This window comes from Podarcis pityusensis, assembly GCF_964106645.2.
Source record: "Podarcis pityusensis genome assembly, chromosome: 10".
Lineage (NCBI taxonomy): Eukaryota > Metazoa > Chordata > Lepidosauria > Squamata > Lacertidae > Podarcis > Podarcis pityusensis.
This window is the reverse complement of record NC_138035.1, coordinates 12,341,672-12,369,156: the sequence shown is the minus strand read 5'-3', so window position 1 is coordinate 12,369,156 and position 27,485 is coordinate 12,341,672. Positions and strand designations below refer to the sequence as shown.

The 27,485-nt window shown below is 41.2% G+C and overlaps 2 protein-coding genes across 51 annotated transcripts in view; one reads left to right on the top strand and one right to left on the bottom strand.

The window, feature by feature from the left end:
• Positions 1 to 4,762: 4,762 nt before the first annotated feature.
• Positions 4,763 to 27,485, top strand: part of LOC308486468 (uncharacterized protein) — a 132,965-nt gene continuing 110,242 nt past the window's right edge. For 7 of the 21 annotated variants that reach the window (XM_081023351.1, XM_081023350.1, XM_081023348.1 and 4 more), the window contains exons 1-3: positions 5,016 to 5,517; positions 6,912 to 6,993; positions 7,409 to 7,435. In XM_081023351.1, the coding sequence (XP_080879477.1) occupies positions 5,404 to 5,517; positions 6,912 to 6,993; positions 7,409 to 7,435 (223 nt within the window). In that variant the 5' untranslated portion in view covers positions 5,016 to 5,403. Of the gene's footprint in view, positions 4,992 to 5,015; positions 5,518 to 6,911; positions 6,994 to 7,408; positions 7,436 to 7,650; positions 8,566 to 24,102; positions 24,214 to 25,784; positions 26,623 to 27,485 lie in introns of those variants that run through there. The other 14 variants (XR_013991038.1, XR_013991039.1, XR_013991043.1 and 11 more) reach the window with 6 other exon arrangements.
• Positions 15,064 to 27,485, bottom strand: part of CELF2 (CUGBP Elav-like family member 2) — a 524,880-nt gene continuing 512,458 nt past the window's right edge. For 29 of the 30 annotated variants that reach the window (XM_081022933.1, XM_081022913.1, XM_081022915.1 and 26 more), the window contains one exon: positions 15,064 to 27,480. In XM_081022933.1, the coding sequence (XP_080879059.1) occupies positions 27,353 to 27,480 (128 nt within the window). In that variant the 3' untranslated portion in view covers positions 15,064 to 27,352. The remainder of the gene's footprint in view (positions 27,481 to 27,485) is intronic. The other variant, XM_081022919.1, reaches the window with a different exon arrangement.

The window sequence follows — 27,485 nt, the reverse complement described above, 5'->3', positions numbered from 1 at the left end:
GTGTGTTGCTACTTCCTTTACCTGTGGGACACCCAGACCCAGACCCAGAACGTGCTGCCTGAGGTGGTTGCCTCTCTTTGCCTAATGATAGATATTAGTGTATGTGAGTTTATGCATGCAGAGAAAAAGGGCAAGGAAGGGTTAATGTAGGTGTGTTTGCCTCACACCTGCAGCTGCTTAAGTGTGAGTCAGCACACCTGTATAAATGCCCTTGTGTTTATAGCAAGTTTGCCTTGGCCTCTGCCCCTTGGCTAGAGCCTAATCTGTTTTGGATCTCTCTAGGGAGGATGTGTTCCTGGAAAGATGTTTTACTACTTTTGCTGTAGGCTGTCTGTTGGGCATTAACAACAGGCTCAGGTAGGATTACTTTATGCTACATCTGTATGTAACTGCTAAGCTGAGGAACTGCATTATACTTTGGGCTACCCATCAGTCAAGTAACCCTATTCTGAGCTTTACATTTGCAGTTTCTGCTGGCGTGTTGAGTGAGCACTCTGCACGTGCCCCAACACTGGTGCACTCAGCCAACCATATGGCAGCCAATTTTATGGAAGCCACTGAGAGGTTTTTGCAATGAAGCGGTAGACCAGTTCTGCCAAACGAGCAGGGCAAGTGTTTGCATATATGTATTTGTGCATATACTAGTTTATATGCGCGTAGTTTCAAATTTAGAAATAATTTATATAAGTCTGCTACTGATGGATTATCTATTAAAATACCACCAATATATGAAGTTGCAGGCAGGATTTGAAATATAAGCAGTGGATTAATAAAAGATTTAACAGTAGTGTTGTAAAACAGCTAATATAAAGGAGTGAAAAACAAACATCGGGAAAGGAGAGGTGGGAAGTCAAGAAGAAACTTCACATATATTTAAAAAAATGAATATGATGAAAAATGCTTTGAAATGTTGGAGACTTAATAAAAAGTATATGAAAAAAAATTATATAATTCTGCTGTCCAAAAGCTCATTTCTGATGGGCAACTGCAAGGCTCTCCTTTCTTCCTTTACAGCCAAACCTCGATTTTTGAACGTCTTGGCTGCCAAATGTTTCAGAAGCTGAATCCCAAAAACCCGAAAGTGAATGCTTCCATTTTCGAACGTGCCTTGGAAGTCAAACGGCTTTTCATTTTTCCCCATTGACTTTGCAGCCAGCCCATTGATGCTCGGTTTTGGAACGTTTCGGAAGTCAAGTGGACTTCCGGAACGGATTACGTTCGAAAACTGAGGTTCCACTACTACCCTGTGCTATCCGTGCAGGGACGAAGGTGGCGCTGTGGTCTAAAGCACTGAGCCTCTTGGGCTTGCCAATTGGAAGGTTGCCGGTTTGAATCCCTGCGACAGGGTGAGCTCCCGTTGCTCGGTCCCAGCTCCTGCCAACCTAGCAGTTTGAAAGCAGGCCAGTGCAGGTAGATAAATAGGTACCATTGTGGCGGGAAGGTAAACGGCATTTCTGTGCGCTCTGGCTTCCATCACGGTGTCCCATTGTGCCAGAAGCGGCTTAGTCTTGCTGGCCACATGACCCAGAAAGCTGTCTGTGGGCAAACTCTGGCTGCCTCAGCCTGAAAGCGAGAGGAGCGCCGCAACCCCATAGTCGCCTTTGACTGGACTTAACCGTCCAGGGGTCCTTTACCTTTTTACCTATTAGCACATATGTCTACCGTGCCTTGGAATGGATAAAATATCGGCCCACCCTTAAAATGAGACATCTGGAACCCCAGCGGGAAGTAACTGCACATAATTTACCTGTGCTCTATTGAGCTAAATCTATTGTAGCTCCATGACTGCTGTTGCCTTATGCATCGATGCTGTGTTTATGCGAAATCGCTGGTTCTGCCTTTCAGATGTTGATTATGATGTAAATTGTGTTGCAGCTGCAACTGTGATACTGCACTAAGATTTCTTCAAAAAATGAAGAAGAAAAAACACTGAGAGAGAAAATGAATGCTATATTCTCTCATTCAATGTTATGTTTCCTCCTTTAACTAGAGTGTTTATTATGCGAGATGTGGAACAAATGAATTGAGATACCAAATAGTTTTTGTGAGCTGATTTCAATCCCCCGCTCCCTGTCTCTTCATGATGCCACAATACCATTATAATTGTGTTTAAAGGTTCACTCATCATATATTCTTCAGTGCTTATTACCATAAATACTGCTTGCCCAAAAAACAAGATGATTGAGCCTTCATGCTACAATTTCTCTAAATAATTAAATCGTATTATATTAATAGAAACCCTCTTTGTTTATTTCTTCATTTCAGTTACCTGAACCAAATAAAACAATTTCTCTCCGATTTGACATTTCTTGAAGTAGTACTTTTAATACCTTTTAAAGCTAAATGCTAAGCTATAGCTATTGTCTGGCTTTATTTGTCTTGCAATTTTTCATAGTGTTTTCATACTTGATGAGTGCTAACCCCTTTTTTGTTTTCTTTTAATAATATGAGCATATATTCATTTGAATCTCAGTGAGATTTGGAACGGACTGTTAATCAACACAACACTTCTTACGTAGGAGTGGCAAATTTAGTTTGCTGATGACACAACCAGTGAAGGAAGTTACGGCATATAGAAGATGGTGGAGGGAAAAACCCCCTCAAATTTGCCTTACACAAATTTCTGTATGTTTGTAACTCAGATTGGGTTTAGTTTAGCAGACCTTATTTTTGCATGGACCTGGAGCCACAAAGTGTTTGAGAGAGAAAACTCTGGCTGACAAAGTCCATTATGCTATAGGCCTACATAACATTTTCATTCACCCATTAATTAGGTTCGAAATAAATAAATAAAAATGTTTGTTCTGGGTATAAGCTTTCGTGTGCATGCACGCTTCTTCTAAACCCCAGAAGCCAGCAACAACCAGGAGAACTGTCAAGGCCCCACCTCAAGTTATGGTCTTAATCATGGGTAGGCAAACTAAGGCCCGGGGGCCAGATCCGGCCCAATCCCCTTCTGGTCTGGGAATCAGCGTGTTTTTACATGAGTAGAGTGTCTCCTTTTATTTAAAATGGATCTCTGGGTTATTTGTGGGGCATACGAATTTGTTCATATTTCCTCCCCAAAATATAGTCCGGCCCCCCACAAGGTCTGAGGGACAGTGGACCGGCCCCGTTATGAAAAAGTTTGCTGACCCCTGGTCAGCGGCGTAGCGTGGGTTGTCAGCACCCGGGGCAAGGCAAGTAATTTGCGCCCCCTAACCCGGGGCAAGGCAAGTAATTTGCGCCCCCTAACCCCTAACCTGCCGCCGCTGCCAGCTTCTTCTTGCTGCTGCCTGGTCTGGTCTGGTGTGGTTCTCTCCCGCGCTCAGCGCTGCGCTGGGTGGCCGCTGCACTGTCCCTCCCCCACATAGTCCCTCGCTCTCTCTCTGCACCGCACGCCTGGCACCCACCCCCTTCACAGTGGGCGGCGATCCAGCGGCTCGGATCGGATTCGCACAGCCAGCACTGCAGTGAGAGAGAGTGAGTGAGCCAGGTAGGGGCAGAGAGCTGCGAGTGCGAGCGCGCCCCCCCCAGATGTTGCGCCCGGTGCGGCCGGCCCCCCCTGCACCCCCACGCTACGCCACTGCCCCTGGTCTTGATACTTGTAACTAAGTGTGAAAGAGAAACTTAATTTAGACTGCAGTCCTTACACACTTACTGGGGAAATACTCAGTTGAACACAATTGGGCTAGGATAGGATTGTACCATTAGGCAAGTTGCTATATTATACCCTTCAACTGCCCCCAAAATACTGGGATTGCCATGAAAACCCAGGCTACAGCTCTCTCAATCCAGCTCTAGTTGGATCGAGGCAGTCGTCGTTCTTTCATAGGCTAGACATTGCACCCCATCTATTTGCACCTCAGCAATTAAAATAGATTAGAGGTTTTGAAATTAGAGATGAAAAAAAATATGAAGCAGTTTTATAAATGCTTATAATAAAACAATAAAGTAAAATAGCCCAGCATAAGGAAGTTCCCTTAAATCTTGACTCAGCCCTCTTTAAGCAAGCCATTACAGTGGTGCCCCGCAAGACGAATGCCTCGCAAGACGGAAAACCCGCTAGACGAAAGGGTTTTCCGTTTTGGAGGTGCTTCGCAAAACGAATTTCCTATGGGCTTGCTTCGCAAGACGAAAATGTCTTGCGAGTTCCTGCGGGTTTTTCCCCCTCCCCCCTTTTCCCCAAGCCGCTAAGCCGCTTATCAGCTGATCCACAAAGCCGCTAAGCCGCTTAACAGCTGATCGCTAAGCCGCTTAACAGCTGATCCCTTAAGCCACTAAGCCGCTTATCAGCTGATCTGCTAAGCCGCTTAACAGCTGATCCCTTAAGCCACTAAGCCGCTTATCAGCTGATCTGCTAAGCCTGCTAAGCCGCTAATAGCGCTAATCCGCTAAACCGCTAAACCGCTAATGGGCTTGCTTCGCAAGACGAAAAAACCGCAAGACGAAGAGACTCGCGGAACGGATTCTTTTCGTCTTGCGAGGCACCACTGTATCTCTTAGTCTTTGCACACCCACCCAGTCTGTAAAAAGAGGGGCAAAGATATTGCCCTACTGTTGCATAAGGGCTCTTGAAATATTGGTCCAGTTTGCATGTTAACGGTAAGCCAAACAATGGCTTTGGTTACTGTTTGTGAAATGAACCCAAAGCCTGAGATTGGACATAATGTCAAGCTCAGTATGTATGGCTCAGTCTTGGGCTACCGCTCCCAGAGCTGTCACGTGATTGGCCGACTGTGAGTCACATGAGAGAGGCATTCCATTCTGTTGTGATTGTTATTCCAGTAACTGACGTTTTTTAACTGCTTTCTGCTTCTCTCTCTGTGTGTGTGAGGGACAATGGCTGCTGGGAGGCTTCTTAGGATATGCTGTGTTGTGTCAGTGGGATCTGTCTGAAGTGAAACAGACAGAGGAAGGATCCCTAAACCTTAACAGGGAGAAATCTGTGCAGTAGCCTCTCTGTAAGGAGCAGAGGGAATACTGCTGAGGTGAAAGTATAAGATGAAACTGTAAAGCCTGAGAGAGACCTGCAATTCAAGTGGGAACGTGCCCATGTTCGAATAAGCACGAGATTACAAATATATTCTTCTCAGTTATATGTTCATGAAAGCAAAGTTCTTTTGGATATAAAGAGTCTGGGCATTGTATAGTCTTTACAAAGAAGCTACCAATCACCTGGAAGTGTTATTTAGCTTCCTAGCTGTAAGCTACTCTGTTCCTTTGCATATCACCAAAATTTTATTTTGTATATGCACACAACAGACTGCAGCTCCCAGAATTCTTTTGGGGGAAGCCATGACTGCTCAAAGTGGTATCATGGTGCTTTAAGCTTGCGGTGTGGATTTAGCCTGGGGGGGGGGAGGGTTTTCTGAAGAGATTTCTGGCAGAGTGGAAAATGAGGAGACTGCAGAGAGAGAGAAAATGAAAAGTGCAACCTCCTTCCCTCATATTGTCCAGCATTTCTTTAACAGAAGCTCTGCAGTCAAGAGAGTGACAGAGATTGAAGCCCACAGCTTTGCTCCTGTCCAGAGAAAGGTCCGAGAGACTTACCATTCTGGCCTGAGCGGTTTTTGTTTTCTGTCGTTCTATCAAGAAGCTGTGCCCTTAGCTAACGGTTACTCTTGCTTCTTCCGCTTTTCCTTGTTAAACATGTCACAGGTCTTTATTTTCTTTAAGTGGTTTCATCGTGAGAGAATCAGTCACGTGTTAAGATTTGTAATATAACAGGAACAGCAAGTGCGAAAGAGAAGGGCTGTTCTGTGTACCGAGTTGAATAGGATTCAAAATGCAGCATTCTGATTGGTCCTAGAACAATAGGATCCAGAATGCAGCATTCTGATTGGTCCTAGAACAATAGGATCCAGAATGCAGCAGTCTGACTGGTCCTAGAACAATAGGATCCAGAATGCAGCATTCTGATTGGTCCTAGAACAATAGGATCCAGAATGCAGCAGTCTGATTGGTCCACAGGAGCCACCCAGTCCAGCTCCACGTGGAAGTGAATCCGCAATCTGATTGGCCTATAGGAGAATCCCAAAATTAGCCAATCATGTGGGGCCCATTGTGTAAATAATGTACCAGACATTCTGGGGGAACTTCCATTCCTCCTCATCACTATGAGCTGAATAAAGAGCATGAAATCCACTCTCGACTCCGAGTATATTTCAGGCTGTAACCAAAACAAGAATTTAAAGAAGTGCTTTGGAAAGCAAGTTTTGTTTCCAAATAATACCGGGAACCACAAAGTCTAATCAGAATTAAAGTATGCTGGTTCTGTTTCCACAGCTTTCACCCTGTGTGGATTTGTAGAAAAGCCGGTATTTGTTTTCAGTGGGATAAGATAATACTTTAAGATAGAAGAGGGGTGATTGTTTTCTGTTTCTGTTAGGCGTCCCACTGGTTTTTTCCATTACATCCTTTCAGGAAATGCAGAATTTTGGGGCTCTGGCCCTTTATCCCAAGGGACCACTGGTGGGGCAACTAAGTTACATTAAGAGTTTTACATTGCAACCCTACACATTTCTACTCAGAACCAAGTCTTGTTGAGTTCCATGGGGCTTAGTGGATATAGGATTGCAGCCATAATTGATCCCTTAATATATCTGCATAAAACATATTCACCTTCTTATCCAACAGACTTTGGGGGAAATTGCCTGTTTCAAATGAGGGTGCTGGTGCTGTACTGTTTTTAATGTAATTATCTTTTATATCTCAAATACATCTTTTTAATATAGGTAGATGGAGTTTTAATTCTATTAAGGCTTATTTGTTTTTTTTAAATGATTGCTTTTCCTCTATGCTTTGAGCTGTTCTTATTTTAACTGCAAACTGCTTTGAGTCCCTGTCAGGGGAAAAGGCAGGGTATCAATAAATATATAAAAGTATGAAGTGATAATTCTAAAGAAGATCACTCATTTTTCTTTTTTTAGATGATCCATGGCGCTCAAAGTGGGCACCAGAGAGGATGGCATCTTTTGGCTTCTAAGGCATCACCTATTAACCGTGATATTTGTAAGTACCTGTCTTTATGTTTGTATTAACAATGTTCTTAAACTGCCCCCAAACTGGCATTCTCTGGGCAGTTATCAATAATGTTCAATACTATAAGAGATCAAAATAAATACATAAAACAAGCACAATATAAATTAAAATAAATTAAACCAGTGGCACAAAACATGGATGGTTGCATCTGCCTTAAGTCATACTTATAGTAGTACGACTCATGCAACACCTTGGCGATTAATATACACACAATAATTACCAAAATGATTATATATTCTTTGTCACTCTTCTGAGAAAAATACAAAACATTATGCAAAGCCACAGAGACTTGCAAACTACCCAACCTAAGATGAACTTACAATGTCTGATTTCAATGGATTTTTCAAGTGCTTCATTCAGTCTTTTGTTTTCTTTATCTTTTTAGGTAAGTTCATGAAGATACCAACAAACGGTAAGTTTGGTGTTGTTCACAATAGTCTTACTATTGAAATGGCAGAGAAAGTGGGGAAAAAAGATGCAACATAACTCCTAGGCAGTCCTCTCTGGGGATAAAAGTCAACCAGGTGCCACCACGGAAAAGTCCCCATTTTAGTAATCATCTGTTGCTCACCATTTGGCTGGGGACATCCAAGAAGGCATAAACGAGTTAACTTTTTTTTTTAATAGAAAATGCTGCAGCCTAGTTGAAAGGACTCTTCAAGCCATGTTTTTTATTGTTTAGTGGAAGGAATGCCTTCTTTTGCTATCACTCCGAAGTTATTCTGCCCACTCTGTTACCTCTGTTTCTTCAGGTAGCTTAGTGATGTATATGGCCGTGTTTCCAAAGAGCCTGCTGCTTCATAACAATGTTTGGCAGTTTAGGTCATCATGTCCCCCAAATGAATGGTTGGCGGTTACCATAGGGATAAAAAGGCCTTAAGAGTCTTTGTGAGCCGCAGCATAAAAAAAGAGAGAGAGAAAAAACCCTTGTTTTGGCATGTGTCTGCAGTAGAGTATTCACAGTGGATTGTGAAGCTTAATTTCAGGAATAATAGAAGGGTCAAGGAACAGCTCATTCCTTTCTGCCTCCATATTCTGTTGAGTAGACGATGAAAATTCACCAGCTGCCACAGCAGTAAAAACATATTTTCCCCAGAAAAGAATATTTTCGATTTCTGAGGAAAGGCGTTTAAAATAATGCGGTGAAAGGCATATTGCGCCGTTCTATTCCCAAACAGCATTTCGTTTCATTTATTTATTTTATCCTGCCTTTCCTCCAAAATACGACGCCGTTTTAATTGTTCCTCCTTGTGAGCTGTTTGTCCTAAATAAGCTATACATGTCAAACCACTCTCAACATTGTTGGGACTATAGAATAATACTGTTGTTCGAACCAGCCAACATTCACAAAACAGTGCGTAAGCTTTTGAGTTACACAGAGCTCTTCTCTCAAACTGGATGCTCAACAATATACAAAAGAGTGGGTTGGGGGAAAACGACTGGGTGAGCAGAGTGAGAGATTATGCTGGGCTGGATAAACTTTGGGTCTGATGCAGCAGGGCTTTTCATCTGTTCATTGGTGTTGGCGTGTATTCAAGTCCTATCTGCCGTTTGTTTCAGTTCTAAATTGCAAGGGAGTGAGGGGTTACAAAACCAAAGCAAATTAGAATTGTGCCTTTGGAAGAGCACCTCAGGTCGCCTAGAGACATACTGGAACCAAGGAGCAAATGTAGGTTGTTCATTTGAATTAAGACGGTCTCTCGGTTAACAAAATTTCAGCAGAAATTCTAGCTAAGAGTTCTGAATTTGTGGTTAGATTTAACTGATCTTAGATTGCTCATTTGAATTTGCTCTGTGGGCACATCTAATTCAGGATTAAGCTGGTTTAATACCCAGGGAGTATTAGGCACTGAAATTCTATGAGAGAGACTACCATTCTCAGGAATTTTTTTTTGAGGAAGCCATCATGTGATCAGGCATAGCTATCACCACACAGTGCACCGCATCAGTGCAATATGTGAATCAGCTACTATTTCCGTGTGTGTGTGTGTGTGTGTGTGTATTTTAAACCCCTGGCCCAATAACATAATAGAACCAGCAGATCTGTTGGCCCCTGTGGCAGACCCCAAAATGGCGCCAGGGAAGAAGGGGTGAGGGAAGATCTATATAAGGAACAAGCAGGGAATAAAGATTGGGATCAAGCACTGTCAGAAACTACGTTCTCCAGAACAGGATCTACACATCACTCTCCATTTAGATCAGATACCTTTTCAATTATAGAGTCAGTAAGGTATAGTATGACTGGAACTTCAGCAAATAATTAATAGCCCCCAAAACTTTGCCCCGCAAAGGGAGAGAGGGTTGCTAGCCAGTATGATCAAGGGTGATTTCCCTTCTCCCATGGGTAACGTAATCCACTGATACCTTAACTGACAAATTGTTAGAGGAGGCCCCAGATAGTTTAATGTATGCAATGCAGGAAATGTTTGTCAGGCTCAGCGCTGGATTTAGGGCAGTGCGGATGGTTCCTTGCACAGGGCGCCAAGCTGATTGGGTGCATAATGATAATGATAATAATAAACAATATTTAATATTATTAATTGATAAGCTATATTTATATAGGTACCTACTGAAAAGTTCCATAAAAAGCAACTGTACAGAAAGGAATTATTTATTGATGTATACCAGGGATCAGCAAACTTTTCCAGTAGGGGGCGGTCAACTGTCCCTCAGACCTTGTGGGGGGCCAGACTATATTTTGGGAGGGAAAAAAGAACAAATTCCTATGCCCCACAAATAACACAGAGATGCACTTTAAATAAAAGCACACATTCTACTCATGTAAAAACACCAGGCAGGCCCCACAAATAACTCCAAGATGCATTTTAAATAAAAGGGCACATTCTACTCATGTAAAAACACGCTGATTCCTGGACCGTACGCAGGCTGGATTGAGAAGACGATTGGGCCGGATCCGGTCCCCGGGCCTTAGTTTGCCTACCAATGATGTAAACCTCCCAAATGTATTTTGTATAGTTAAGTTTTTACCTCTGTCTTTAGTACATTTTATTTTATTGCTATGACTGGTGGCTGACGCAAATAAAGATTCTTATGATCTGATCTGATTGTGAAAATAAAAATATTTGGGAGTGGGGCACACCAAATTTTGTCCTTGCTCGGGGCGCCATGTTAACAAAGTCCAGCCCTTTCAGGAAGACAGGATCCTAGATCGCAGAGTTGGAAGGGATTCTGAGAGTCAACTAGCCCAACAATCTGCAATGCTGGAATTTCAACTAATGTATCAGTGACAGGTGGCCCCTGAACCTTGCAGCAATGCTACGGCTGTCGGAGCACAGTATTGTGAGAGGCTGCTGTTGACTCTCACATCTCCTTTGAGGGTAGGGTGGAACTGTGCTGCACTGGTTACTGCCGCATGTTGGAACCTCTGAAACTGTTGGGATTTTGCCTACGTGCAGCTTCACACAAAAGCAAAGTTGGCCGAAAGCCAAGAAGACTGAGCAGAGGGAGTTATTCTGCCTAGAGATATGGGACCTTGGATACAGCTCAACTATAGGTCGAGGTCTCCACATAGGCATGACGACTCATGACCTTCCTTGCTGGATAGTTGGTTGGTCAGTGTGGTGTTCTGAGAGTCGTTTGGAGTTAAGAGAGAGTTTAAGATGCGTGTCTGTATCTTGTATATAGTAACTTGTGAGTCTGCTGCAAATAATAAACACCTATAAGTAACCAAGTTACTGGTAGTAGCGTCTTGTTCCTGCTTCATCCTTCCCGCTTGCAACTGATAGCTTCTGGAAGTCTGCGTATGCTCTGCTATATTCAACTGGGTCTGGATAAGATCCTGCAACAGGTTAAAGTTGCGAAACACCAATAGAAACCTCACAAGGCAGGCGGAGGCACAACCCTCTGTTTGCAAAATGCAGGTCGTTGCAGGAGCAGCGGGTTATAAATTGTCCTCCTTTAGACCCAAGGGCAGCTATATTTTGCGCAACAGCGAAAGTGTAGTTGCGCTGGTGCTGAAAGAAACAAAAACCCTCCATGTCCCTAAATGGGATACCATTGACTGTGGCACCATATTAAAAACAATAAATCATATTTATAGATTTTATCCGGCACACACTGTCCAAGAGCCTGTTTACTGCGACGAAGTGGGGGGGGGGGGAAATCAGCAGAAAAGCAAGCGAAAGGTCCCATTGCAAGCTGATGACCTCCTCAGCTGGTGAAAGAGCAAGTAGGCATGGCCATTAGCTGAACTGAAGAAACTAATTAAATGAGCATAAATCAGTTCTTAAGCCACCAGCAGGTACACAGCCTTGGGTCTGTTTACTGGACCCAGCTCATGAAAAATTCCAACCGAGGATTGTGAGAACTAAACTGAGCGGCTTTATCAACAGCAACATGCAAGAGACCAAAGGGACAACACCTTGTTTTGCGAAAGAATACTTGGGTTTTCTTTTTCTTTTGGCAGCTGGGAATCTGCTAGTTATTCGGGATCCCACTGGGCTACTCTGGACAATAAGTACAGTTTGGAACAGGTATAGATGTAACATTATTGCTTTGCTATTTCAGGCTGATTCTGTTTGTTTTGACCGAAATTCTAGGGCCCTGATCCAGCAAGGTGGTATACATTTATGGAAGTTACTGTGTATCCCAGGCTGAATGTGGGCTTCAGCAACTGGAAAAATGTCTGCCGCTTATAGAGATAATTGCTCCTGTGAGCGATCTACTTGGGTAATCAACATAAGAAGTGAGCCAGCTCAGGCAAGATCATTTTCCCTTCTGTGGACTTGGAAATGGCAGCTTGTATTTTTTTCAGTTCATGAAAGTGGAAGTAGTCATTCTTTCACGTTACGCTTTTCACTTGAATTAGACCACTTCTGGGAGCTGTTCTTTTTTTGTAGTGGCTGCCATTTTGTAGAATCTAAACTGATTGCAGTTTGTCACAAACACGTGTTCTGTGTGTTTGGCTGTTCAGGAGGAAGAATGGGTCTGGAAAAAAATGTTTTCTCTGTGCGCGTGCTTGCTAATTAGATTAATAGTTGTATAATAATTCCAAAGAAAAGCAGTGAAATTTCCAACTTCTTTTATTCTATTCGAGGAATATACAGTTTCTCAGAATATATAGTTTCTCCACTGAGGAGCAAACTCATACAAATGCTAGGAAGCTGCAACTCTTTTATTTATCTCATTCTTTATCTAACTGAAGCCTCTGATTTGGTGCATTATTTATGCTAGTGTCTGGTTTGGTGTTTGAATCTTTGGTTCTACAGTATAAATGTATGATGCTGCAGTATTTTGAAACTAGAACAATATCTATAAAAGTAAGTGATCAGGAACTGGTGCCAGTACTAAGAATGGACGTTGTTTTGAGTCAAGATCTATTGTTTTGTTTAGGGCCATAGTTTTTGAGTTGCTGTTTTTTTAATTAAGTGCCATTAAAAGTAGAAATTTTCAAAATTCATACTTCCATTGTGACAGCATTCTTTATTATATAGCTTCAGCCTTACCAAACTTTCCCCTCCCCCCAGATAAATTGAGTTTAGGGATGGTCAAATATGCATTCTTCACATTGCCAGTCAACAGTCATGGAACTGAAACTGCATATTGCTGCTCAGATTTTTTAGGTTATTTCATTTGGAAAAAAACATGAGATAAAAGGGAACATGATAGAGGGGAATAAAATTATGGATGTTGTGGATAGTGAAGTTTTTGTGTAGTGGTTAAGAGCGGTGGTCTCGTAATCTGGGGAACTGGGTTCGCGTCTCCGCTCCTCCACATGCAGCTGCTGGGTGACCTTGGGCCAGTCCCACTTCTTTGAAGTCTCTCAGCCCCACTCACCTCACAGAGTGTTTGTTGTGGGGGAGGAAGGAAAAGAAGAATGTTAGCCGCTTTGAGACTCCTGAAGGGGAGTGAAAGGCGGAATATCAAATCCAAACTCTTCTCACTCACTAGAACCTTCAGTTCTCTGTTGAAGTTGAATTGTAGAAGATTCAGGAGAGAGAAAAGGAAGGGGGATAAGACTAATGAAGTCAGGATGATTATATGCTGCCCATAGGAGTGCAGGCAGAATAACTCTGTATTTTGCATTTTTTATATAAAAATATATATGCTGCTTAATCAGAAAACTGTGCAATAAAAATATATAGATAAAATAATCAATAATGGACAGATAAAAATAAACAAAACTGTTAAAGAATCACCCCAATAGATACACAGACAAATTAAACACAGATAAAATCAGCAAAATCAGTTGCTGGGGAGCAAGAGTGAAAAAAGATATATGGTTGGCTAGTGTGAAATCGGATGCTGCACCAGATCGGGGTGTGTGTGTTGGTAGTCTTTTGTAATATGATGCCCTGTGCGAGGCTCAGATTTGGTGCCCCCAAATGGATCTTCTTAGTTATGGACCTTCTCAATTTTATGCCCCTCAGTTCGGCACCCTGTTTCTCCCTAACCATCTCCCCAATTTGAAACAAGAAGATATTAACAATGAGATGGCGGAAAGACCACGCCTGATTTTCCAGCTTGTGTAGCTATTAACAGCTTGGGGGGATGCTGTTTGAACAGTGGATATGGCATGTGAGAATGGGATAAATCTTTCTTCCTCTAACGCTCATTGGGCTCCCATGTTTGTTTTTATGTTCAACCTCCCCACCAGACATTGGGTGATCTGATCCTAGGTCTTGTACGTCATATTCAGTTAGGCCCTAAAAAGCCAGGCACAGCTGTTTTGGTTTGTAACTAGCATTTTGGGGTTGTAGGTACAGTGGGAAAGGTTGAGTATGCTGAAATTATATAATTGTTGAGTTGGAATTGTTGAGCTGCCAAGGGTCATCTAGTCCAACCCCCTGAAATGCAAGAATATTTGTGCCCAACGTGGGGCTCAAACCCACGACCCTGAGATTAAGAGTCTCATGCTCTGCCAACTGAGCTATCCAGGCAAGGAAGTAGCATTGCTGGCCGATGATTCTCAAGGTTCTGTGTGGAACAGTCTTGCATGTGAAATACCAATCAGGAGTCTACAAAAATGCATTAGCCCTGCTTTGCCTTTCGATAGGCAGGGGTAGGAGAGTGCTAGAAGCTATTTTCCCACAGTTATAGTTCGTGTGTAGGCTGTGCTCAATTCTGGGGAACGTTTTCGCATGCTGGTCCATACTTTGTAACCTGTAGGATTGTTTACTTTAATTGAATGCCCTTGAAGGCGAATTTGGTGGAACGCTGCTGGTTCTTCCTCTAAGCTGTAGGAAGGCAGTTCTGTACACACTTACCTGGGAGTAAGTCCAGCTGAAATGAATGAGACCTGCTTTTGGGTAGACTTATTCTTCCATCACTATCAGTTCTTCACATTTGTGGTTTTTTTCCTGCCTACAAGTGCTGGTGTTTGATCAGATATAATGCGTGTGCTCCTACAGCCAGTTCCTCAGTTTTTACATTTCCAGTTTTGCTGCTATTCACTAGATGTCACTGCCTGCCCACATCCTATAAGAGCAGCAGCAAATATAATGATAAAGGTTTGGCCCTTCTAGATTCCCACAAATGTTTAGGGCAATACCACTGGGCTATATACAGTATATATTTTAGCGTATAATAGGTTTAGCTTGCAAAGAGGTAATGGCGATGAGTAACATGTGCATTTGGACATTTTCATAAAAGATGGAGCTTTGAAAAAGAGGGTTCCATTTTAATTCTATAGACTTACAGTCATACCTCGGGTTACAGATGCTTCAGGTTGCGTTTTTTTGGGTTATGGACCGCCGAAACCCGGAAGTACCAGAACAGGTTACTTCCAGGTTTTGGCGGTCGTGCATGCGCAGAAGCACTGAATCGCAACCTGTGTGTGCGCAGATGCACAGCTGAGGATTGCGATCACTGCGGGTTGCAAATGTGCATCCCGCACGGTTCACGTTCACAACCCGAGCGTCCACTGGATAAGCTTATAAGCCTATTCACTTTTTTCCTGTGAGTATGGATAGGTGTACAGGCCATTGCCTTTCTCTAAAATTACAGCTATCTGTTGTTCAGAGTTTACACCCCAAAGCAGGCGTTTTCCATGTGCAATCTATAGTAATACACAAACAAAAGTTCAGACACAGAATAAGTTTATTATGGTATATGGCAAACATCAGACACTTTAAACTGTTCTCTGGTGTCCAAAAAATGGCTTCATATTTAGTAAGAAAAATAGTCTTTCTCCTTAATATAGCCTTTACATTGTAAAAGGAACATGTTTTGATAACAATCTTGGCTTTCAGGAAATTTTTGCTCTGTGCTCAAGGAATTCCCATTTCCCCTCTTCCCTGTAAGTCCATTTTTTCTAAGTTTCATGGATAGATTAAATATACCATACAAAAAAAAATTCATTTGGCATGGAGGAATTTAAAACTTTGCATCCCCTTCTTTTAGATTTAACAAAAATAAAATCCAGACCCTAGAAACTCTTTGCTTTTAATCCCTCAATATTTTTTTTTTACAGACAAAAGTATCCTTTCAGTAGTTTTATTTAAGAACTCACGCACTAAATAGATATAAGACACATCCAATATTGTGTTCCTGATAGCAAGTGCATAGATTTTGTTAAGATTTTTGTTCCCCACTTGGAGAGCATGTTTCATGGTCAAAAGAAGGGATATTTCCCAGTGATTGTGCTAGAGCATATATATGAGAGAGAGAGAGAGAGAGAGAGAGAGAGAGAGAGAGAGAGAAAGAAAGAAAGAAAGAAAGAAAGAAAGAAAGAAAGAGAAAGAGAGGAATAGGGAGGAGTAAGAATAGGCAGGTAGGAAGGAAAAGATAGAACGAAAGAAAAGCATAGGAGAAGGAGGGGAAAGGAAACAAACAGGACACAGCAAAGTTGTGAAATCACAACAGAGAATGAAGAACAAAAACAGCCAAACCAGCAGTACAGTCGATTCCTGATAAGTGAATAACCTGATTGTTTGTACACAATGCTTTATTCACTTATCAGGAATGAAACACAGTACACTGTTTTTTCCATAGCCTGAAACCTAAGGACCACCAAATTGGGTTGTGTGTTTTTTTGTAATAAAAAAACATTAACACTCACTCCAGCGAGGTATTCAGAAATCTTTTGGACTTTGAAATAAAGCTCCTATGGCAAGAAAGAGACACTAGTGGCACCTTTGCTGTTAAGACCACAAAGAGGTTTGCCACTGCCATCAGTTGGATATGGATTGCAGCCTAAGTGAAGCACAAGCGTACCTGAATTGTAGGTGGAGACACAGATACCTTCTAAATACTAGAAGGGCTGCCCTTATATCTTCCTCTCTGGAAAAATAAACCACTTTGTTCTTGTAGACGTTCCTGTAACTCTAAAGCCTGAATTTTGAAGGGCTAAGGGAATATGGAAACACTGTAATATCAAACATACAGCGGCTGCCATCTCAAAATGGCTCATCTACAGGAGCAAAGGAATCTCAGGTTGTTTGGGGTCCCTTGTGCATATTAGCAAAGTGGAACTAGGAACTGGGAGCGTTAGAAGACCCTAGAGCTGCCACTCATGACTCTGGATTGAACAATGTGTTGTGTATGGGGTGGGGATTACCAAGACGCTGGTTTCCCCATGAGGCAAACGTGGAGTACTTGGAGGGCAGAAATTGGGTGGGTAGGAAGGTGATGCTGAATGCTATTTTGGCGAGATGGAGCGTGGTTCTACCTGCCGCCTTTGAATCAGGCCCCTTGCGGCTTGCACAACCCACCAAGCCCAATATAGACCACCAGCTCTGTAGGGTGACCCAACAGGAAGTCAAGAATAGGTCTACCCTTTTTCAACTTTCCTGAGGTAACAGAGAGGTACCCCCCCCCCACTGTTTGCCACTTTGAACAGTATTAGGCAAACAATGAGCTTTATAAACACCTGAAGAAATAATAATAATAATAATAATAATAATAATAATAATAATAATTAATAATAATAGGAGTCCCTGACTCTTCAAAGGGTTCCTGAGTCTCCCCAACCTCTGCTTCATCATCTGAATGTTCCAGGCAAGATGTTGAAGTGACTTCAGCAGTTGTTGTACCATGGCAACTAACTCATTGCTATAACTAGCCCATGGAGGTGATTATGATTTACATTTCACAAATGTAAAGGTGCAGCTGAGAGACAATGAATGGCTTGGCAAAGGCCACCAAGTAGTAGAGGTGGAATGTGGACCTAAATGTCCCATGTGTCGGCCATTGCATCCTATTGATTCCAATCATCCCCCGTTTCATTTTTTAAAAATGAATAATAATAATAATACTAAAGATGCATCTTTTACACTGAAATAAAACGATTGTCAGCACTTATCACAATTAAGGCTCATGAAACTGACCTGGGAAGATGAGTTCATTCCCAGCCATTCTGGTTTCTATTTTTACTTTTTAACAAGAGTGTCTACTTTCTTGTGACGTAGCAGGCACACTGTTGCATCATGGGATATGGTCCCATGATGCAGCTGTACAGATGAGGTACTTGGAAAACAGGACCAGGGGCTGGGGCTGTGGGAAGCAGGCACCAGTGAAGCCATGTGAAAGGCAGCAGGAACAGGCCCCTCCCCAGGAGGACAGCTCTTCCCCCAACAATTTGCGCCGCTTTCGAAACCCACAGACATAGAAGCTTGCAGAACAAGCTCCTCAGAACAAGGGGGGGGGGGGAGTTGCCAGAACCGTGAGAGAAGAGCTTCCATTGAACAATGTTTCTATTCTGAAGAGGTTGCCATTTTGGACTGTGTGTGACTGGCTCACACAAGTCAAGACCAGAAAATAAAAGTCACAAGGGAAGTCTGGACTCCATCTTATAAGAGCACTTTTAAATGGCCTTCAATTCCTGAGTTCGGGATAAAGGAATGTATGTATGGCTTGAATCCCAGAAAGCATGGGGTAGAACTTTCTCTATCTGCAGAACCCCTCCCCAACTTGACAAATTTGAATCTCTGATCAGTCGAATCGATAACGACAACAACAGCAACAACAACAGAAATCCCACCCGGGTCAGTGGTACCGATGAAATGGAGACAGAATTTATAAGAGCACTGGGCGGAATCAAGATTGCACCAGCGACAAGCCTGCTTGCAGCTTATTTTCGCGGTAGTTTGTTTTCTCTGATAAAAAGAGAAAATACAGTTGTGGGCCAACCAGCCACTTGGCACCCAGGAGGGCAATAAATATTGTAATAATCACTTTTCTCCTTAGAAATTTGTGCCGTTTTATTATCCATAGCGTACCATGTATGCCAAGATCAAAATAATCCCGTTCGGCACCTATGGCGATGCTCTTTATTTTATTGTTGACTTCCACTAGCTTTTTCTGAGCTCACATGCCTCTGTATGTCTCTAACAAGCTTGTTCACCTGGTGGGGTTTTGGCTCAGGCTCTCCTACCTGTAGTTAAAACATTATTACTTCTGAGAAACAGTGGGCTAATTCCATATGCTGCCAGAGAACACAGAACTTCTGGAAGAAATCCCAATATTTTCCACATTCTACTCCCATCAAGCAACTTTTTGGTAGTAAACTTAATATGTTCCTGAAAAACAGAAACATGTAACTTTTCAGCCATTAATCAGAGGAAAACTTTACTTATGATTTTTGGTTTTTGTGTATAAAACACATGTGATTTTCTAAAAACTATGACTAAAAAGGCATCTCCAATGTGACTTCAGGCAAGCAATTAAATAATCTTATATTATCAAAATGATTAAAAGCAGGGAATGGGGGGGGAGAGCAAGAAGTTGGAGGTAAAATTGAGCAAGGGTATCTACAAATCTGCATTCACTCTCCAATCAGATGTTCACTTAGGTGGAATCGACTGTATCTTTTGTACACGACAAATAGAAGAAAAAAAATCAACAGGGACGTGAAACAGTGAGGTGTGCAGATGTATTACCAACACGGAATGACCACCAACATTACAACACACAGAGAGAAAGAGAGACAAGTATTAGGAAAATGGTTTAATATTGGAGACAGAAGCAAAAAACTGCATCACACAATAACATACGTTACAAAAATAAGTTTGACTGTTTCAACTACACGGTTATGTCCACAATGAAGACAGAAGAATCAGAAAAAACTTTTGATCTAAACAGCAAAAAAGCAAACCCCTACTTTTTTTTAACTAATACATTTATCCACATAAAGTGACTGTGTACTCCTAAATTCTAATTTATCTTTATATTGTGTAACAGCACAATACAGAATAAAAAGTGAAACTTACCGCTTGCTTTAAAGACAAAATTCTAAACACTAAATATAAGCAAAGGGAAAGAATTAAACCAAGCCAAAGTTTGTTTGTTTTTTTAAATTCTCTTAAACAAAACCAACTTTCTTTCTACCAACTGGAAATCAAACTTGAAAATCAGCCATGATCTGGAGGCCCACAAGAGTAAGCCACAAAAATTTCCATATTATTATTATTTTTTTAAATCTCCAGTATAAAAAGTTCCACTGGTACAAAATGCATAAGTACAATCAAGTTTTAGAAATAGGAAAGCCTGTGGTTTGTGTGGTTTTTTTTTTTTTTTTGGCTCAAATTCCATCAAACAGCAAAATCCAAATTCATCAACGAAACAGAAACAATACTCAAATGGTCTTACAAGTTTCCCACTACTTTGCAGTAACTTTGGCTTTTCTCTGACAAAATTTCAAAAGGAAACCTAGGGGCACAGCCCGTTTGCGCCACAGATACAGCACCGCCACCCATGCGCAGAGCGCATCCCCCATGGGGATCAACAGAACCCTGTTTCCTTCTTCTAATATCTGTTTGTACACAGCACGACAGGATGGTTGGGGAATTGCGAGGCGTGTTTCCTGGATGTGCATCCCTCCCCAGACCCACCTGGTTTTGATGCGCGTCTTTTGCACACAAGTAACTTTCCTCGGACAATGAGGGAAGGCCAATAGTGCGCATGGGAGGATGTGCGTAAACCACAGAGAGAAGGAAACTGAGTTTTGTTGAGTTGATGGGACTCTTTTGTATATGGACACTGTACCCATAGAGCAAATGGATTATGTCACAAGGTCCAGACATTCTCAACTAAAAGAGAGTTATTCATAATCTACAAACAACATGTTCTCACAGCACAACACCCCGCCCGCCCACCCACCCTCCGGTACACAGGGTTACTTTTTTGTTTCGTTTTGTTATGACATCATTCAGAAAGATAATGAAAACTACAGCTTTTTTTAAAAACAAAACAAAACTATTTTTTGTTTGTTTGTTAATCAGCACTTAAGTTAATAAGAACAGAAACAGTAAAATGATTCCAGAGAGTAGCACAAGCCAAGGAATAATAATAACCCCTATGGTGAAAGAAAGATGAACTTGTTACTCCTTTGAAAAATGGCAATTTTGCTGAAATTGGTTGATTTTGGTTGGAAAACTACTTCTTTGTGCTTTTGGAGTTTGGTTTTTGTAAAGCAAATTCCCCTCGTTCGAATAATTTTCCTTCCTCTGCTGTAAAGCTCTTTGCACTCTTGCAGCTTCCCACCCCCAGCATTTGATATTTTAGGAGTGAAAAATAACCTATGCGGGATCAGAAAAAGCAAAAAAAAAAAGGGGGGGAGTGTGTGGAGCACGCGTGCAAGTGTGAATACTGTGTACAGTTAAAGAGCTTGACTGGCTGGTTTTCCTTGTGGCAGTTTTCCCCTGTCAAAGAGGCAAGCCCAGGGCTGGCCCAAGACATTTTAGCGCCTGAAGTGTACCACAAAATGGCACCACTTCCCCTCCAGGGAAGAAGGGGCTGAGTGAAGATCTACATCGAGGACAAGGGAATAAAGATCTACATTGGGACCTGCTGCCCCTGTGGAGTCTGCCGTCTGAGGCAGTTACCTCATCTTGTCTCATGGCTGGGCTGGCCCTAGCAAGCTGCTTTTAAAACGTTATAGCAACTTACCTCTTTGACCACAGGAATGTCAAGGGAAACAGTCAGCAAAGCTCCAGATCTGTTGATGCTTCTTTCCCTGTCATATACATCTCCCTTCTTTGGATCTCTGCCTTTGTCACTACGGAACTGGTCTAGGCCTGTGAAATTCTTTTAGTTAAGTTCAAGATTTTCCCCCATTGCAAACGAGTGTTGCTTGAAAAATAGCTAGCAATGGGGGCAGGGAACACCTGCCGCAGTTGACACATGCAAATTGACAAGGAGATCTAGAGTTCTTTGAGTTTGGCACCGGCTGGTTGCGTGGCAAAGGATCGGTAGCTGGGTTGCTCACACTGGGTGCAATCCATTGTGCATGGCTGCCATTTTAATGGGGCTTATATGGGGCTTTGGTGCAAGTCCCATTGAAATGAATGGGGGGGGGGGAGTGTCCTCACTGAGTTTTTCTACACGAAAGGGATCCGAAGAGTTTGAAATAAAAGCACAATTATTTGGGAAATTTAAATGCCGAACAACAATATGTCCTGGAAAGACATATTATGATGATCCTGTATTGTGGATCGGTATACATGTGATAATCCAGTAGGCAAAAATTGCTGCAAGAAGTACAAAATAGCCCTCAAAGGGTTTAGGAAGGCCCCAGCAGTAGTAAAAACATATGAGAATAACACAGAACATTATCTATAAGTGCGTGTGCTAGAAACCTTTTTTTTATTTTTTATTTTTTTTGCATCACTTGGATTCTAGTCCTTTCCATCCCAGGGCTTCTCTATAAAACAATCATTTGAAAGCAAAGAAGGGGTGTGTGATCATTATTTTGTATTTTTAAAAGATACTTTTAAGGTAGGTAAGGGAAGGTTTGACTGAAGTAGGAACAGACAATGGGGAATGATTATGGCACTTTAATCAGTAGCTTATAGGGCTGCTGACATGTTTTGGCCTGCAAAGGGGATGATCTGCCAGAATAGAAGACCCAAATTTGGTTTAGGAGTAGGAATGTTATCCGATCCAAAGTAAAAATAAAAAAAGCCATGAAGGGTGTTATCAGCATCTTTTCTTCTGTTTTCAGTTTCCTGGGCTCTTTCCTGCAAACACTCAGGATTCGCAGAATCCCTCTCTTCTCTCTATGAAAGCAGTTTCTCCATAGTGAGTGTTTGCAGGGCTGTGCCCGTATATTGTCGCGACAGAGAATAAGGGGTACAAAATAGGTAAGGCAAAGATACCTTTTACATTGGACCACTTTCTGTTGATGTAGCATGCAAGCTTCTGAGTTACACAGAACACTTCCATCTAGCAAAATGGAACGCTGTGGCGATTAGTTAGGCAAGCAGAGAGTACAGCCGATTGCAAATGTAACGTTTCATTTCAGAGAGATGCACAGAGAAAGCGCCACCTGTGCTTGCTACTGCACTAAATCAAATACGTGACGCGTTAAGGGGAGGTAGGAAGTCCTAGACCAACCTCGGCCCTCCAGATGTTCTTGGCCCACAACTCCCATGATCCCTAGCTAGCAGGACCAGTGGTCAGGGATGATGGGAACTGTAGTCTCAAAACATCTGGAGGGCCGAGGTTGAGGAAGCCTGTCCTATACTGTACTGTTAAGGACACAAGCCAGGAAGCTTTGATTCGCTGTAGCTGCTCTCCATATGGCTGTTGCATGTTCAGGAATGTTTGCCTGCTCTTCACACTTTGCATGTTCATTGTGGGGAACACCAGCATGGATGCAGCAAACCTGTCATCTATGGAGTGTGTGCACTGATAAGCCCTAACTGACGGCAGCTCCCGGGTGCATTTGCAAACACCAGCACATAGATGTGACGCCAGTGCAACAACTGTGACCGATTATCAACCCACAAAGCTTAGCGTCCAGGCATGCCCGGAGGCTTCCATTTGTCTAGCAGAACTTCTGCCTTTGCTCTGAACCACCGCCCCCCTCTCTGACACTTTCCGTGTCGGCTCCCCTGAGTTCAAAAAGTGATATGCCATGCCAGGTGGGAAGGGGAGAGACTTGTTAAAAGAAAACCCAAAGTGCTTACCTTTCTCCCACCCAGTTGTGCTTGCACGTTATAAAAATAAATAACTTCAGAGCAAGGCAGAAGTACTTGCTGGATACCTGGAGATGCTTTAAGGGTTGTTTTGGTCTGTGGCCAAGGCATTTTGGGACGAGGGGGGCATCGGCGTACCTCTTGGGACACCATGTTTTAAAGTGTTGTGCTTTGCTTGGATAATATATATGCACTGGCTGGTTAGTACATAACTGAGCCTCTTTTCCTTCTCCCCTGCTGGTGTGCCATCATACCCTCCAACGACCTGCTGCTCAAAATCAAAAGGCTCGTTTTTTGGGTCCTGAGCTCCTGCGGGAGCCAGGTGAACTCGTGCCAGAATGCCGGACCAAAAAACCAGGACATTCCACGATCCAGTCAGAAGCCAGGATGGCTTCAATAATTCTGGGTTGAGGGGTTGAATGGAATACCCTGTGACTTGTTTATTACAGTTATGCCTTTCTGGATACTGACCCCTCCAATACATAGATCTAACGGACCCGATCCAGTCCAGGCTACCTGCACTAAGAGTGCAAACAGCTTGTTTGCTGTGGAAACATCTGAGCCCATGAAAGCGGGTGGTTCGTGTGCCTGGTTTGTTCCGAAGATTAGCTGAGCGACAGCAAGATTTTTCCCTTCTACCTTTCAAAGAGTTTTGCAGCAATTCAAAAGTTTGCATGCTCCATTATCAACAGAAATCAGGTCAGCAAATGATATTGCCCCACCTACTTTGCATCCATTAAATCTGCATCAATATATGACGGACAATTCAGGCAGATAACACATCAAAGCATTACGACATGTGTAAACCTCATCCATGAAAGTAGTTTTTTTTTAATCTGCAGTGCACAATGAAGATTCATCCAGGAAGTTCTAGTGCATTGGATTTAAGCAAAAGTTTATTTTATTTCATTACAAAAATATTTCCCCCCCTTAATGATTTCAAATGGTGGGTTTACCTCTCCTACCTAGGAGTGGTCATACAATACATAATTAAAGAATTTATTTTATTTTATTTTATTAATACTGAGTAGCATATTCCAGCAGCATATTAAAAGCTCTTTTAAGAAAAGACAAAAAAACCCCAAAGGCCTAAAAAGGAGATCTACAGTTACTATTTTTAAATATTTTCTTTTTAGTTATAGATACAGAAGAAATTTAGACAGCAGTAAAATATTATTATTATTATTATTATTTTGTCCTTCAGGTCTGCCCTGTGCATTTTTCTGATTTCAACCATGTATTAAATAAACCACAAAAAGTAAGTATATATATATTTATAGCTATAGATATATATATATATATGTATATATAAAAATAAACAGCAAAATGGTGAATGTATAAAAGTATTAACACTCAAGACAGCTCTGGGTGGAAAGGGTTAAAAGTTCAAAACTTTCTCACCTTAGAGGTTTCCATACATTATGAAGAAATTACATTGTGAGGTTTGCTTTCACAGCGTTGATGTGCAGAGTGGTTAGAAAAGTGAAACATGGGCACTTATACAATGTTTTACAAAAAACATCCAAGAGAAATAACAAACAACAACAACTTCAGGCAACAAGACCACAGGATAGCAAGTTAACAAACTTTTTAACCTCTTTTTCCTTTAAATATTAGGGATTCATACAAAACACATAGTAAAATACCCATGTTATCAAATTACTTCACACAAGAAACACACTGAAGCTCTAGGAAGAAAAGTACCTTTGGAATTTGGCACTGAAGATTTTTTCACTGATTTCTTTTTTTTATTATTATTTCTTTAAAAGAAAAAAAAAACTGATCACATTTTGCTGAACACAAACACATCTAAATTGTCCACAATAATAATTTTTAAAAAAATATGACACCAATGCGTCACAGAAGCCAACACAAACTTAGTCTGGAATAGTTTTATTTTCCACATGAAAACTTATTTATTTTTTTTTAAATTTTAAGCAAACAACTTTTTCCGTTTTTTGAAATTCGTTTTTTTTTGTTCTGTTGTTGATATTGTTCAAGTAAAAACCAATTTCAAACCTGTTGCTTATAAACACAGAACACTTAAAGACCATAAGACCCATGATGAAACCACAACTTAATTCACAGAAGCACCAATGGAACAACAGCTAACAGTAGCCTTTCTCCTGTACATTGAAACAGTATAAAATATAGGTAATTTTCATGTGCATTAATTCATGGATTGTCTAACTTGTGAGTCAGTTCAGCAAAAGGTGACGGAAATAGGTAGCATTTGCCCTAAAACAGGGTAAATTTTTTTTTTGTTATACTAATCTACAAAAAGTGGTTCTATATATATATTCTTAATGAGAAAGTGAGCCACCTAAAATGGCCTTATCAAAAAACTTTACACTGCCTGAAAAATGTAAAAACTATTACAGACCTCTAGAGACTTAAAATCAGACAGTTCTTCATTTCAAACTGTTTTGGAAGTAGTCTGTTAGAAACCAACATTCTGTCTCTGGACACATATTGCTATTGTCATCAATGACCAGCCAGAATGCCAATCTCTGTATAATACTTTCAAGTCTGTTTTTTTTTATATTTTTTTATTTGAACACAAAAAGAAAAGGGGGAAAAAAGGAAAAAAAGGAACAACTAAAAAACCCTAACAAAACATTTTGCCACAGGTTGTGTGTGTGTCTTTTTTTTTAAAATTTAAATAATCCTATTATTAATTTGACTAGTAATAAATTTTGATCTTGCATAAATGCAGCAATGCTTTTCACATTGACTTCCCAGAATTCGTATAGCTAGATGAGGTCACATGCAAATTTCAAAGGTTCAAACTATAGATCAAAGGTCAGTAGGAGAACCAAATTATGATGTGAGGTCAGAAAGACATCAGAAACAATGACGGGACGATGAAACTTTTTTTTTTTATAGACGCCACAGGGACATGCTAGGCAAACGATGAGCTAACGAGCATGAAGATGTCTAGGGAAAAACAAGGAAGAGGAAAAAAAGTTACGGAGAGTCTATGCAGCAGAAACAAAATCATTTTTTTAAAAAAATGGGTGCAAGAGAAAACTAATGCAAATCTTGCATCATCAGAATATCAGCCATTCACGCAGTTTGCATTAACTGTACACTTGGCCAACAACGACGGCACAATGAAGGACCCCCCCAAAAGGAATCCATCTGAAAAGGAGTTAGAGAAGATGGATTCCTGTTTTATTTGGGGGGAGGGGGAAAGAATAAAGAACCAGTTTCAACAAATGCAACGTAAGGGGGGGGGGGTGCTGTGTTGGAGTGGGTTGGGGGAGGAGAGAAAGATAGAGGAGAATAGTCCAAGACAACTAAACTTTAAACTAGATAATGGAAACTACGAACAGGTTAACCAGACAAAATACAAACAGGAGGATAAAAAAGCATGTAGGATGTAGAATTCAACGGTGAAAAAGCACCCATTGTTGGCACAGATACTCCAGAGACTACTTCAAAAGGATCTAGCTAGCAGAGAGAGCTGCTCTTTAGGTATCCAATAAGTTAACAATAGGCAATAAATAACTTCCATTATTTCTGAGGCAGTAAAAATTTTTGTATAAAAATAGAAATGCTTTTTACAAATAAAATTTACAGGCCTGTGGCTTTCTTTTGTTATCTATTATTATTATTAAATTTTTTTTATCTTTCAAGAAACATCAAGTATTGTCACTCTTTTTATTTATTTATTTTAAACCCTGTAGCTTTAGAAACGGATCTCTAAGTCTTTTTTTTTTTTTACACTAAAACTCTAAAAAACAAATCCCCTAAGGACTTTAAAAAAAAAGAAGAAGAAAAGAAAGAAAGAAAGAAAGAAAGAAAGACCGCAAGTGAAATATATAAAGATGACCAGTGTTTTAAACAGGATAATATAACATCACGTCAATCTGAAACTCTTTTTAGAACGAAAAATAGTCAAGCCCCTTCAATAAAAATCGAACTGAAGTAAATGTAAATAATTGGTGTTGTTTCTAAATGAGTTCCTCTCCTGGCACAGGGCCATTGATAGTAGCCTATTAACTGCTGGTGCCATTTGGATAAGTCTAGGTTCAGACGTTTGCCCGCTTTCATTATCCCCATCAAAAGTATTAAGGACACCCAGGCTGAGAAAGTTAAGCTGCAACATTTGTTCTCTCAAAAATTTTGATTCTTTTTAAGATTTTGGAGGGTGTGTGTTTATGTGTGTTATCCTTGTCAGGTTGGTTTTTTTTTCTTTTTTCTTTTTCAAGTCAAGTTTCTAATTCAAATAAAGTATACCGTTCAGTTAGGTTAGCCAAGTTTCCCTTATAGCAGGTGGGGACAATGGAAGCAAGTATTGTGGAAAAAAAAAACACACAGCTGTCTCTTGGCGGTGGTTGGCAATGTGTTCTTATGTTCTTTCTCAACCTCCCCAAGGGGATGATGGGTTTTGCTCAAGGGACTTACCCTAAGAAATCTAAATTAATAGCAGTAAGCTTCTGGGGTAATGATCAGTAAGGTTTGCTGTCGTTTTTTGAGCGCTTCAGCTGAACTTTCAAGCGTTTCATCCCAATCTGAAAGCCGTTCATAGCCTGTATAGCAGCTTGTGCAGAGACAGGATTGTCATAGCTAACAAAACCTGCA